The sequence below is a fragment of the Eleginops maclovinus genome, chromosome 8 (genome assembly GCF_036324505.1).
Source record: "Eleginops maclovinus isolate JMC-PN-2008 ecotype Puerto Natales chromosome 8, JC_Emac_rtc_rv5, whole genome shotgun sequence".
NCBI classification, from domain to species: domain Eukaryota; kingdom Metazoa; phylum Chordata; class Actinopteri; order Perciformes; family Eleginopidae; genus Eleginops; species Eleginops maclovinus.
In genome coordinates, this window is record NC_086356.1 from 22217018 (window position 1) to 22228319 (window position 11302).

At 44.0% G+C, this 11302-nt stretch overlaps 2 protein-coding genes across 2 annotated transcripts; both read left to right on the forward strand.

Annotated features, from left to right (window-relative positions):
* Positions 1-1320: 1320 nt before the first annotated feature.
* On the forward strand, positions 1321-2805 carry LOC134868791 (paraneoplastic antigen Ma2-like). The gene has a single exon (XM_063890093.1). It carries the CDS (start codon positions 1321-1323, stop codon positions 2803-2805), a length of 1485 nt encoding a protein of 494 aa, XP_063746163.1.
* Positions 2806-8209: 5404 nt separating this feature from the next.
* On the forward strand, positions 8210-10324 carry LOC134868690 (E3 SUMO-protein ligase ZBED1-like). The gene is made up of 2 exons (XM_063889971.1): positions 8210-8731; positions 9007-10324. Exons 1-2 carry the CDS (start codon positions 8260-8262, stop codon positions 10029-10031), a joined length of 1497 nt encoding a protein of 498 aa, XP_063746041.1. The 5' UTR covers positions 8210-8259; the 3' UTR covers positions 10032-10324.
* The last annotated feature ends 978 nt before the right edge of the window (positions 10325-11302 follow it).

The following is an 11302-nucleotide window of genomic DNA, read 5'->3' on the forward strand; positions in this document are numbered from 1 at the left end:
CGATGGCGAATTCAAAATCTGCTTAAACGTTTCGGAGTTGAGAAGCTCCACAATTGTGTATTGCGCAATACCAGCAAGTACGCATCGTCTCAAAACCGCCAACAGCGCTCTGTGAGTTTGCAGGGCCCTACGCAACGTGCCTAGTGAGCATATTTTGTGAATTGGGTGCGTATAGTGTGTATATATATATATACATTTATATATATTATATATATATTATATGTAACCGGGTTAAAATCAGGGTTTTGAGTACTCATGAGTATATACATAGTTTATTGTTTTTCGTAATGTTTTGTTAGGTTGCTATTTTGCTATTGTGTTTTGTGATTTATATGTTGTATATATCTGTTTGTTTATCTGTAATGTGGCCATCCCGCCAGGAGGGGGCGTAATGGGGAAGTGAGGGTGAGAGGTCAGGGAAACGCGCGGGAGTTGGGAAAAAGAGAGAGGAGGAAAAGACGTGTCCAAAGAGGACATGTGAATAATAGTTTTCAGCTAAAGCGGATGACATATCAGCTTTACAGTTTGGTTCACCCAGCGGAGTTCGAGTCCGACTACCAACTTAACCAGTTGGAATGAGTGGCGGTTGGTTAACGCAGCCAGCATCGCTGCTAGGACCAGCTTCTTGGGGACCGCGGACCGGGCAGAGGCGCCGACGGGCTTCGTTCGCCTTCCTCCGGCCAGGAGGAACCAAGGCAACACGCCAAGGACGAGTGCCGTTGCCGCGGACTTTTCATGGACTCTCGGGGTTCTCCCTGGAACACTACCGACACACTACCGACGTCACCCACCACTCACCTGTACGTGAGTACGGTCCTCGTTCGCTCATAGGGAGTGAAGAGGAGTACGCGGCGTCATCAGGCCTGCAACGGGGGTTTCTTTGGTTTCTTTGTTTTCTTTCATTTAGAATGCCGGCTTAGGTTAATACGTGTATATAGCCATGTTGTGACTGTTTCACTTTATTCTAAAGCAAGTAAACATTTGAAATCATACATTTTTGTTTGTTTATTTATGTGTAGTGTTTATGTCACTGTGTATGTTTAAATGTGTTGTTCGTAGTTAAGGGTACTGGTTACATTTTAATCAATTAATTTAGGGAATCTAAACTATTCAAAAAAGTATTCATGTTAGGTTAAAGAACCTAGGGCCCTGCCCTCTATCGATCAGGGGTAAAAGGGGCTACATAAAATGGAGGCACCGCTGGGATAAGTTTGGGTTTTCAAGATAATCAGTACCAGTTAAATACTAGTGAAATTAAAGCTGCAGTAAATATATATATTTTTTATATATATTATATATATTTTTTACTAAAATGTGAGAATGGAAAGTCAAGCTGAGCTTGTGTCAGAGCTAAAGGGCTGGTGCCGTGGAGAAGTATTGGATGAGGCTCATGCACTCATGGTTCTCATTCGAGAAGATGTGGAAGTCACACAAATTGAAGAGACCCTGCACACTGTTAAATGTCTGGGACGTGTTCGTGTCCGAGGTAGGAATTACAACATGAGGCGCAACAGGTATATGATCCTGTGTGAGTGTCGTGAAGATCTAAAGAGGGAAAATGTTCCTGCTGAAGTGATGCCTACTGATGGTAATGAGGCGTGGCCTATAGTCATAGTGGGTGAAGCCCTATCTGCACCGGTAGATAGTTTCAGTGAGTTGCTAGCCGGAGCACAGCAGGCTGAGGAAAGGACAGGGGAGAAACCCCAGAGCAGGTCCCCTACTCCAGTTTCCCCCAGTAGCCAAACTGAGTCCATTCTGCGTGCACTTGGTGATTTGCTTGACAAGACAAAGCCCACTATTGATCATGGAAGCTATCGCCGCCTACGCATTTTTTCTGGAACCCTGCCCATTCCAGCAGGTGAAGAGCAGTTTGAACACTGGCTAGAGCAAGCATGGCTTATGGTCGAGGAGTGTGATTGTTCTGTTAAGGAGAAAAGACGTAGACTAATGGAGAGCCTTAAAGGTCCCGCGCTGGAAATAGTTAAAGCAGCCAGAGCCAGCAATCCTGATGTTAGCCCTGAACAGTGCCTGGAGGCAGTTGAGCATGTGTTTGGGACAGCAGAGTCTGGAGATGATCTGTACTTTGCGTTTCGCTCAATGCAGCAGCAGTCAGGCGAGAAGCTCTCTGACTTCCTGAGGCGTCTTGAGCGGTCGCTAGATAAAGTGATTAAGAAAGGTGGTGTCCTGCTGGACAGAGTAGATAAAGTACGGCTAGAGCAGCTGTTGAGAGGTGCTGTAGCATCTGACTTGATGTTGGTCAATCTCCGCCTAAGAGAAAGGAGAGACAAGCCGCCAACTTTTCTCCAGTTGTTGAAAGAGTTAAGGACAGAAGAGGAGTATGAGGCCTCAAGGAAAAGGCTCAATCCCGCTGTGCAAAGTGTTCATGTTAAGCCAGAGATTGACGTTAAACAGGCTGAAATCCAGGGCTTAAGGGCAGAACTAAAAGAGCTCAAGGCCCTGGTAGCTGCTGTGGTGACTAGGCCAGACCAAGCCATGTTTGAACATGTGGAGACAACGCCCTTCAATGCATCTCTGCACAGTGAGCCTGGTTCTGACTCTGAGCTAAAGGCATTGAGAAAGCAAATGAAGCGGCTACAAACGAAGTTCACCCATAAGGTAACTAACAAGGAGACTGCGGCCGCAGTCTCAACAGTAGAAGCTTCGAAATATGACTCCCGTTCTCCCCATGGACCACCAAGGGTTGCAGAGGAGAATTTCTGTTACCGTTGTGGGGAGAGTGGGCATTATGCAGGAAAGTGTCAAAACTCTGAAAACCAGGCCAAGGTTATCAAGAGACTGATTTAGGCCCAAGAGAGCTGTAAAGCCAACAGTCAGGCTTACATATGATGAGCCGGGTAGATCCAGAGATCAGCCTTTGACCATTGTTCACAGAGGTATTGTCATTAAGATTGGACATACATAAAGCAACATTTGTCACTCTTCATACCCCTTAGTTTGAGTCTTTTTAGTGTTGTATGAGGACATACAGACCTTTTAGAAGGGGGAGGGTGTAACCGGGTTAAAATCAGGGTTTTGAGTACTCATGAGTATATACATAGTTTATTGTTTTTCGTAATGTTTTGTTAGGTTGCTATTTTGCTATTGTGTTTTGTGATTTATATGTTGTATATATCTGTTTGTTTATCTGTAATGTGGCCATCCCGCCAGGAGGGGGCGTAATGGGGAAGTGAGGGTGAGAGGTCAGGGAAACGCGCGGGAGTTGGGAAAAAGAGAGAGGAGGAAAAGACGTGTCCAAAGAGGACATGTGAATAATAGTTTTCAGCTAAAGCGGATGACATATCAGCTTTACAGTTTGGTTCACCCAGCGGAGTTCGAGTCCGACTACCAACTTAACCAGTTGGAATGAGTGGCGGTTGGTTAACGCAGCCAGCATCGCTGCTAGGACCAGCTTCTTGGGGACCGCGGACCGGGCAGAGGCGCCGACGGGCTTCGTTCGCCTTCCTCCGGCCAGGAGGAACCAAGGCAACACGCCAAGGACGAGTGCCGTTGCCGCGGACTTTTCATGGACTCTCGGGGTTCTCCCTGGAACACTACCGACACACTACCGACGTCACCCACCACTCACCTGTACGTGAGTACGGTCCTCGTTCGCTCATAGGGAGTGAAGAGGAGTACGCGGCGTCATCAGGCCTGCAACGGGGGTTTCTTTGGTTTCTTTGTTTTCTTTCATTTAGAATGCCGGCTTAGGTTAATACGTGTATATAGCCATGTTGTGACTGTTTCACTTTATTCTAAAGCAAGTAAACATTTGAAATCATACATTTTTGTTTGTTTATTTATGTGTAGTGTTTATGTCACTGTGTATGTTTAAATGTGTTGTTCGTAGTTAAGGGTACTGGTTACATTTTAATCAATTAATTTAGGGAATCTAAACTATTCAAAAAAGTATTCATGTTAGGTTAAAGAACCTAGGGCCCTGCCCTCTATCGATCAGGGGTAAAAGGGGCTACATATATATATATATATACACATTTATATATATATATATATACATTTATATATATATATATATATATATATATACATTTATATATATATATATATATATATATACAGGGTGCGATTTGACAAAAAAACAGAGGGGGGGATGTTTTTTTTAATTTATTCATAGACAAGAACATTGGACTTTTAACTTGCATAACTAGGGAGAAAAAAACGCAAAAAGTAGACAGGCCCTTTTTTCGGGTCCGTGGATTAGTCCCCATCACAACATGGCAAAACTTTTAATAACCCAGACATGGATTTCTATTCAACGTCACAAAAACATGCGTACGCACTAACAGGCAGAAAGCACCATAGAACAGCATCAATGCTCTCCATGAAAAGACCCTCCAATTAACTTAAATCAAACACTCAAAATAATTCACTAAATAGCACAACGTGCTGTCAACACTCAGGGACAGGTCTGGAAAACTAGACAAAGTAAACAGTCGGCTCTGGTGACAAATTTGTGGTGGCTTTTTCGTTTTTCCTATCGGGGCATTGTCTGCAGCATTTCGGCCCTCTTCTATCCACAATTCTGCAAATGGGTCCTGTAAAGTAAGATGATATGCTGCTCTGAACGCGTTTCATGTTTGGTTCAGCGCTGTTTTTCCTGCGAAGTTCCCGCACAAAAATGTTACAATGTTTTTGTTTTCGATGACGTTCAGAAATATGCACCGTCTGCCAGAAGGCTGCTGAATAGCCTACTCTGATGTAAAGACACTGAAGATCGTTAGATTTCAAGAGTTTAAGTAGTCTAGCAGTTAAGTTGCATTCATCGCTATCAAGGGGGGGAAATCCTTGTCCCCACCGGAGATAAAAATAATTTAGCAGAGGTAGGGATAGGAAAACCAGAGGGGGGGAAATCCTCACCATCCCCCCCTACAAATCGCACCCTGTATATATATATATATATATATACCAGTAGATCGCGGGCTGAGTTCTAGTCGATCGCGAGAACATGTTGTGTGTAGGCTATCCTCCTACTGTTGTGTAAAATAGGGCTAAATTAAAACTTCTTAAATAGGCACAATGAACTGCTGATCGCGTGAAGCAGTGTGTAGATTTGTACAGCTGTAGTAAGGTAGATCAGGCATAATCAAAGAAAAAATCTCACGCGCTTCTTTCTACCTGCACATGCAGGGTATGGTTGCTAGGTTGTAACTAAGGACTCGGAAGGGCGCGAGAAGCCTGAATAGAGCGAGTGGATACTACCATGGCAGCAGAAGCTAAAACATCTAAAACTTATCATTTTCATTCAGAGTGGGAGGAGGATTATTGTTTTGTGTATTCGAATGCCAAGTCCATCTGTCTTATCTGCAATGTAAATGTGGCTTTACCAAAGAAAGGGAATTTGGAGCAGCATTTCAAGACGGTCCACAAGAGCTACGATACAAACTTCCCAGCTAAATCACCACTGCGCGCCCGAAAAGTCAAGGAATTGAAAAGTCAGCTAGCAGCACAACAGTCCATTTTTACCAGGCCCAATACCACGAGTAAGGCTGCAACCATAGCTTCTTATCGTGTCTGTCGTGTTCTTGCAAAAGGAAAGAAATCTTTTAAGGATGGTGAGATTGTGAAAGAAGCGTTCATGGAAGCTGCAGATGCACTTTTTGCCGATTTTAAAAATTGAAAGGAGATTGTGTCTGCTATTCAGGATGTGCAGCTATCAAGAAATTCTGTTACACGGTGATGCGAGGGAATGGCGGAGGATGTTGAACAGCAATTGAGGAATGATATTGACACATGTGAGTATTTTTCTCTGCAAGTCGATGAATCCACTGTTGCTGTGGATGTGGCTCAGCTATGTGTGTTCATTTAATGCAGCTGTCTCCAACACGTCGCTCGCGAGCTACCAGTCGCTCGCCGCCCCCTTCAAAGTAGCTCGCCAAATAGTTTACATTTAAACCATAGACTGTATATATAACATTTAAACACAAATTTTCATAATATGCCAATTTCATTTGTCATCTGTACATAAAGTACCGCTCATCTTCTATCTGAAGATATGTTGCTACGATATTTGTTTTCACAAAATATGACACAGAGCGCTGCTATCAACCGGTATTGCTAACAATGGCTAACCCGAGGTAATTGCTAAATCTGTAAACAAGGCGCGTCCATCTTTTCCGACCTCGAATGTGACGTCACTCCCAGTTCCGACCTCCGACCTCCGATGTAAACGCGGCAAAACACCGAACGGGCATTAGCTTGACCATGGCCGCTGAATGCAACAAGAGGCGGAAAACATACTTTTTTCACAAGAATTGGGAAATAGACTTTTGTTTCACAAGTGTAAAGGACAAGTGTGTTTGTTTGATCTGCGGAGTAAGCGTGGCGGTCGGTAAAAAATGCAATGTGGAGCGCCATTTCACCACAGTCCACAGCACCTTCTCACGGAACTTTCCCGCTGGTAGCAATCTACGAAAAGAAAAGATAAAGGACCTGAAAATACAGCTACAACGACAGCAGTCTGTTTTTACCAGACCAGCACAGAAGGCTACTGCTTGTACGGAGGCTTCGTTTAAAGTGGCGCACATCCTGACAAAACGCAAAAAGGCCTTCACTGATGGCAGTGTTGTAAAGGAGGCCATGACCGCGGTGGCTGAAACGTTATTCAAGGACCATAAATGTAAGACAGAAATATTGTCTGCTTTTGCTGATGTACAACTTGGTGCAAATACAATGGCAAGGAGAGTGTCTGCACTGGCTGTGGATGCGGGAAGACAGTTGGTAACTGACATTAACAGGTGTAAATGGTTTTCTATTCAGCTGGATGAATCTGTTGACGCGAGCGATACAGCCCAGCTGGCTGTTTTCATCCGCATGGTTTTTGATGATTTCACTGCGCATGAAGAGTTTTTGACTTTACTTTCATTGAAAACTACAACAAGGGGAGTCGATATTTACAATGCTGTGAAGAACTACTTCACGGAACAGAAGATCCCTATTGAAAAGCTGGTGTCAATAACCACTGACGGAGCACCAGCGATGACAGGTCGTCACACTGGATTTGTTGCCCGATGCAAAGCAGACCCGGAGTTTCCGCCATTTCTGGCCTACCATTGCATAATTCACCAACAGGCTTTATGCGCGAAGGTCATGGGATTTGAACATGTCATGGAGCCGGTTGTCAAGATGATCAACTCCATCAGAGCAAAGGCTAAGCAACACAGGACCGTCAAGCAATTCCTGGAGGAATGCACTGTGGCCTATGGAGATCTCCTGCTCCACACTGACATCAGATGGCTCAGTAAGGGTAAAGTACTGCAACGTTTCTTTTCCTTGCTGGGTGAAATCAAGATTTTCTTGGAAGAGAGGGGGGAGGACACCACCTTGTTATCTGATGCAGTGTGGGATCTTGCGTTTTTGACAGATGTAACTGAGAAAATGAATAACTTGAACGTACAGTTGCAAGGTAAAGAGAAAGACGTCTGCAACATGATCAGTGCTGTTAACGCGTTCAGCGCAAAACTGGCCTTTTTCATCCAACAGTTGAAGGCCAAAAGATTCCAGCATTTCCCCTCTGTCACAAAGGTTTTGGAAACCCATGCAGGGGTAGCTGATGCTTTGAACCCAGAGAAGTACTGTGACCTCTTGATCAAGCTTGGCCAGGAGTTTGCAGACAGGTTCAGAGTAGGGCTGTTCGATTAATCGATTTTAAATCGTAATTGCGATTATGTATTTAGAACGATGTTAAAACGTGAAAATCGTAAAATCGATTTTTCACTTTAACTAACTTCTACGCTACAGTCCCCGTTCATTTGTCTGGGCTGCGCCCCCTACTGTCTATGGCTGCGCCAGATACATTTTTGGCTGCACTGGTTTGCCTTACTTACTTTCGCCTCTGACCTCCCCATGGCGCTCTTTCTAGTTCCTACACATTTGTAAACAAACATGTCGGCGTTGGAGTTAGTGGATAGAAAGAAGAGCAAGTCCGTTGTATGGAAGTGGTTCGCCTTCGACGCTTCGGATGAAGAGCAAAGTACTCCGCTTTGTAAACTCTGTCGGAAGTCCGTGGCAGTTAAAAACAGCACAACAAATTTATTTCAACACCTCCAAAAAAACCACCCATCGGAATGGCAGCAGTGTGTTGCAGAGCGGACTGCACAAGGGCACGCGGATGCGGCTACACCACCACCCCAACCAAAGCAAGTTACTCTGTCAGCTTCATTTTCGCCTGGTGTACCGTACGATAGGACTGACAGGAGGTGGCAATCTATTACGGATGCAGTCGCGTTCCACATCGCAACAGACATGGTCCCAATATATACGGTAGAAAAGGCTGGCTTCCAACATTTGCTTAATACGCTGGATCCCCGCTACAAGTTACCAGGGCGAAAACATTTTGGCGAAGTTGTCTTGCCCCGTCTGTACAACACAACTCGTTCGAAAGTGACAAAGAGGCTGGAAGATGTACAGTTCTTTTCCGCTACTACTGACTTGTGGTCCAGTCGCACTATGCAACCATACCTGAGTTTGACAGTGCACTTTATCACCGACGATTGGTGTCTTGAAAATGCCTGCCTACAAACGTCTTTCTTCCCAAGCGACCACATGGGTGAAGAAATCGCCCAGGGGTTGAGAGATGGACTGGAGTCCTGGAATCTGAGTGAAGACCGCCTCGTATGCATGACCACAGACAGTGGCACTAATATGACAAAGGCTCTGAGGCTTAACGAGTGGCCCAACCTACAGTGCTTTGGCCATAAACTTCACAACGCCATCAGTAAGTATCTACATATAATTTGTGTCTGTGCGTGCGTGTGAGAGAGAGGGGGGGGGGGGGGGGGGGGGGAGGCATGTGGTTGTGTGAAAAGATCATTTTAATAAAAGGTAAGATAATAAATGATTGAATGAATGCATTTATTTTGAAATATTTTGACAAAATGTATACAGGACACACATAACTCCTGTCTGTTTTTTGTTTTGTTTTGAATCAACATTTTAATGGTGAAACAATTTCTCAGTCTTGTTTCTTTCTTCTGTATTTCTTTTATATAGTGAATGCTGTCAAAGACCCAAGGATTGATCGTGCCACCGGGATTTGCAAGAAGGTTGTCAGTTCTTTCTCACACAGCTGGAAAAGGAGGAGGGAGCTGGCAGCAGTGCAGGCAGAGCTCGGCCTACCTGTCCATCAGCTCATCACGGAGTCCCTAACTAGGTGGGGCTCCAGGCAAGCGATGATCGAGCGTGTCCTGGAACAAGAGAGAGCCATAGCACGTGTCCTGGGGTCGGACAAAAAATGCAGGCACCTCGTGCCCACCTGGCAAGATGTTGAGATTTTGGAGTCTGTGAATAAAGCAATTAAACCACTGCAGGATTTCACAGACGCTTTATCTGGGGAGAGTTATGTGACTGTCTCTTTCATCAAACCAACACTCAGCATGTTCAGAAGCAGTCTTCTCAAACCAGAAGACGAAGACACTGAGCTCACCAAAAAAATCAAAGAAAACATCCTGCATTACATGACTGAAAAATACAGTGACCCAGACAAAGACGAACTCTTGGACATAGCCTCGCTGATGGATCCCAGGTTCCGCACGACATACATCAACCCTACCAGGGTGGAATACATTAAGGAGAGAGCTGTCACAGAGCTGCTGTCTTTGATGCCCACTGAGCCTGGCACTGCTGTGCCGGTGCGCCAGGAAGAAGAAGAAGTAGCTGCAGCTGAGCCTGGTCCTGTGCTGAAGAAGCGGAGGAGCTTGTCAAGTTTCTTCCCGAAGAAAACGCCCGCTCCCTCCTCCTTGTCAAAGGCAGACAGAATTAGAACTGAGCTGGCAACCTACCTGTTGATCTCTGAGATAAGCGAGGATGCTGATCCACTTCAGTGGTGGAAGAAACACGAAGAAAATTTCCCAAGGCTCTGCAAGTTAGCCAGGAAATACCTCTCAATACCTGCGACAAGTGCCCCATCGGAGAGGCTCTTTAGTGTTGGAGGGGGCGTTGTAACATGCCACCGGGCATCCCTCAAGCCAGATGCCGTAGACCGGCTTGTGTTCCTTGCAAAAAACTTGCAAATGTGAATAACAAATGTAATGACTGACTGACTGACATTACACACCTCTACCTCCTTCATGGGTTACATTATTATTTAGCATGCAAAGACCCAGTTTAGTTTAATTAGTAAATGTCTTGTTTTATTTAATATGTTCGCAAGTGCTGATTTGCTGATTTTTTTTTTTTCTCAGAGATAAAACTTATATTTTTTCAAACTTTATTTATTTTACAAAAAGAGTTTTGCACTTTATTCATTCATTTTTGGTTAATAAGAGTAAAGTTTGCACTTAAAGCCCAATGGGGCAAATGTTCAATAAAAAAGCAGCATATTTGAAATAATTTCTTTGCCTTTTGTCATTTCACAAAATAATCGTAATCGTAATCGAAAATCGGATTTGGAGAGAAGAAAATCGAGATTTCATTTTTGGGCAAAATCGAACAGCCCTAGTTCAGAGACTTGAGCCCTGTGTGACATTAATTGCCAACCCATTCATGAATGTGGACATTAGTCAGATTTCTGGGCAGATGGCAGACCTTTTCTGTATCGATCCTGTGGAAATGGAAATGTAACTTTTAAACCTCCAAAACGACATACAGCTGAAATCTCAACAGCATGCTGAACATTTCTGGAGCTTGGTTGAGCCAGAAAACTTTAAGAATCAGATACATTTGTCTTTAACCTCCAGACTTAACAGTGACATTTTTAAGCATAAGAAATACACATGAACGTTGGACATGTGTTAGTCTCTGAACATATATCCTTCAAGGAATAAAACAGATGCCCCTTTAAAGAAATAGTTAAAAAAAAGTGATCTGACGGAGTTGACAACGCACAAACAGAGTTGACAGGGCACTGATAGAGTTGACTAATTAAAATTGCAGGAACGATAAAATCATCACCAACTGGAAAAATCTCATCCAAAATGTCTTTCTGAACTTTCACAAAACTCTAATACTCGAAGACACTTGATATTTAGAATTATTTTCTTGAATAACGGCTAAGAAAGGGACAATGTATTCAGGAACAGTTTACTAATCAGGTAAGAGATGATTAACATGTTGTCACGAATTGGCAGACGACACAAAGATAACTGTTATGGGAGTTTTAATAGTACTGGCAGTACAGGGTTAACAGAGGAAACACGAGCAAAAACAGGCAACTCAGAATTCAAAACACAGGAGATGTTCACAAACGGGACTCAGGATTCAAAACACAGGAGATGTTCACAAATGGGACTCAGGATTCAAAACACATGAGAAATGTTATAAACAGGAAAGCACAAAAGATACGGGGGCT